The sequence below is a fragment of the Gopherus evgoodei genome, chromosome 21 (genome assembly GCF_007399415.2).
Source record: "Gopherus evgoodei ecotype Sinaloan lineage chromosome 21, rGopEvg1_v1.p, whole genome shotgun sequence".
In the NCBI taxonomy this organism is placed as follows: Eukaryota; Metazoa; Chordata; order Testudines; family Testudinidae; genus Gopherus; species Gopherus evgoodei.
Genome location: NC_044342.1, coordinates 8,104,373 through 8,107,293, shown reverse-complemented (window position 1 = coordinate 8,107,293; position 2,921 = coordinate 8,104,373). Strand labels below are relative to the sequence as shown.

General features: G+C 44.4%; 1 protein-coding gene across 1 annotated transcript; it reads left to right on the top strand.

Annotated features, from left to right (window-relative positions):
• Positions 1 to 226: 226 nt before the first annotated feature.
• LOC115637967 (olfactory receptor 13A1-like) lies at positions 227 to 1,129 on the top strand. Its single transcript, XM_030539566.1, has one exon. It carries the CDS (start codon positions 227 to 229, stop codon positions 1,127 to 1,129), a length of 903 nt encoding a protein of 300 aa, XP_030395426.1.
• The last annotated feature ends 1,792 nt before the right edge of the window (positions 1,130 to 2,921 follow it).

Below are 2,921 nucleotides of genomic sequence, written 5' to 3'. Positions count from 1 at the left end.
TATTGTGCTAATATATTTTAATGTAGCTCAGTTTGTTTATATATTGTGTGAAATATCTAGAGCAGCACGAAAGATCTCTCTCTCTCTCTTTCACTCTCATTCTATCCCCATACATCCCTCTCCCATCGGTCCATCTAGATGCTTCAGTTGCCTTACTGCTGTAGTTTCCGATGCAATACTTGACCAAAACTTTAACCTTTGTTGCTATAGAAGGAACACTCAAGCAATGGAACATAGTAACCACACCAGAGTGACCCAGTTAATCAAGCAGAGGCTCTTTGACCATCCTCACCACCAGGGGCTGTTCTTTGGGCTATTCCTATGCCTTTATACAGCTGTTGTTATGAGCAATTCCCTGATTATTGTGGCTATTGTCATCCACCCACCTCTCCACACTCCCATGTACTTCTACATCGCCATTTTATCCCTGGTTGATATTTTGTTCACTTCCTCTATTGCATCTAAAATGCTGGAAAACCTGATGCAGGAGAAGAAAACCATCTCCTTTGGAGGCTGCATCACCCAGTTCATTGTCATCACATCGTCACTGGCGACGGAGCTTCTGCTGCTCACTGTCATGTCATATGACCAGTATGTAGCCATTTGCCACCCTTTGCATTATGTAAAACTCATGAACAAGGAAATTTGTATCAATTTAGCAGTCAGTGTCTGGGCTGTCTGTACCATCACTTCATTTGTCAATATATTGCTTGTGCTGCCCCATTTCTTCTATGAGTTCCCAACAATACTGGTGCTGTCCTGCAGCTCCACCTATGTCAACGAAATCATGATGTTCATGGCTGACATCTTCCTGGTCATGGGGAACTTCATGCTGACCACCATGTCCTATAGCTTCATTATCATCACCATCTTGAAAATCCAGAGCTCCAAAGGGAAGCAGAGAGCCTTCTCCACCTGCTTCTCCCACCTGCTTGTGTTTACATTGTACTATTCCACCACCATCTACACCTACATCCAGCCGACCTCCAGTTACTCATTGGATAAAAACAAGAAGGTGGCCATAATGTACACCCTAGTCACTCCCACCCTGAACCCTGTGATCTACAGTCTGTGCAATGAGGAGGTCAAAGTGGAAATCAAGAAAATCCTTCCATTCACTACAAAATAACAGTTTTTCAGAGAGTGAACCCTATTCTCACCTGCCTTGTCCCTTGTAGGCCAGGTCCAAAGGTGGTGTAAATTTTCATGGAACTAAGGGGATTTCAATACACATACATTTGTGGATAATCTAAGCACTATACCCAAATATCCAGACAGTCTTCTCTCAAGCTATGCATTGCATACTTTTTTTTAAACATTGGATTTAATAATTAAAACAAAATTTGAGTGCAGGGTTCAGTAAATGTTGTTATCCTGATTGTACAAGTAAAGAGGAGTAGAAGTGTACTTAGCTTGTCCTGACTGAGCGGGTCACCCTCAGCTGGCCTGAACTCACTAAACAGGGTGTTCAGATGCCAGATCTCAGTGGAGAAAGTGAGTGAGAGATGGTTCTGCATGGTGGTGTGAGCTCTGCCTAAAATTCATAGGCACCATTTGATCTCCTCCTCTTCCATGTCTAAAGGCAGAGTTGATTAGGCTCTCTAGAGAGTGATTTGTTTTGTTAAGTGACCACAAGAGCTGAAATCACTGATAATCAGGTCTCAGTGCTTAGATCTGCTGTAGGACAATATTTCTGTCAAAGAGATAGCCCAGCCTGCCCTCACAGTGAGCTTTCCTCACTGAGAGCTAGGTGTAACCCCAAGTGACCAAGTTGCAGAGGTCACAGTAGAGAGGCAGGTGTCAGCGAAAGGTGACGGCATAGGGACAAGGGTGAAGGAGCATATGATAGCATAGTGAAGTGAGCAGTGGCATGATGAAAGACAGCAGCAGAATGAATGAGGACACAGTGGTGGCAGCAGACAGCGAGGCAGAGTGCATAGCATCAGTTGTGAGTCAGGTGCAGTGGCGGTGGCAGCTAAGACATTGCTGGACATTTCTTCCCCCCTCTCCCGCAGCTGGGAGGTGGACTTACGTGAACGCACCTCTGAACTCTGGGTCTCTGCTGGTCAAGCACAGCAGCTGTGATTGGGGGGCAGTGGAGGGAGAGAGGAGTGGCATCTTAAAGGGACCTCTGCCTGTTGGTTTTTCACAGTGTAAGATGAGAAACGGAGGCAAATGACACTGCCCAAAGTTCCCTGGAGAGGGAGTTTTGCTCATGGTCAGATATATTCGAATCATGGTTGTGGGGTTTTCCCATACTGGGGCCAGGTTCCTTCCCTCTTTTCATTAAAAGTTTTCTCTGCTGTACACAGACTCAGCGCTTGTGAGTGGGGAAGTGTTGCGGCTAGAGGCACACAGAGGAGGGGTGTTTAATATTCCCTGGTTACCGCGCGGGGGTTATCTGTTGTATTGGTGAGAGGGACCCTGGATACTGAACCCGACCCTTGTTGTTGCTGACTCCTCCTGGCAGAATGATGCCACATATTGAATGGATTAAAAGTTGGCTAACTGAGGTCTCAAAATATAAACATAAAAAGGGAATCATTATCAAATGGGTATATTTTTAGAGGGGCCCCAGGGGGGTCTTGATCCTAAGCTATTTCTCATTTTTATTAATGACCTAGACAAAACCATAAAATCATCATTGATTTTCAGATGACACAACATTTAGGAGAATGGTAAATAATGAAGAGGATGGGTCACTGATACTGAGTGATCTGGATCTCTTGGTAAACTGAGAGCAAGCAAATAATATGATCTTTAATATGGCTAGATGTAAATGTACACATTAGGAATGATGAATGTCGGCCATACTAGCAAGATGTGGGACTATATCCTTGCAAGTAATGACTCTGAAAATGATTTGGTTGGTAAACAGCTGAATATGAGCACGCAGGGTGATGGTATAACCAAAAGCACTA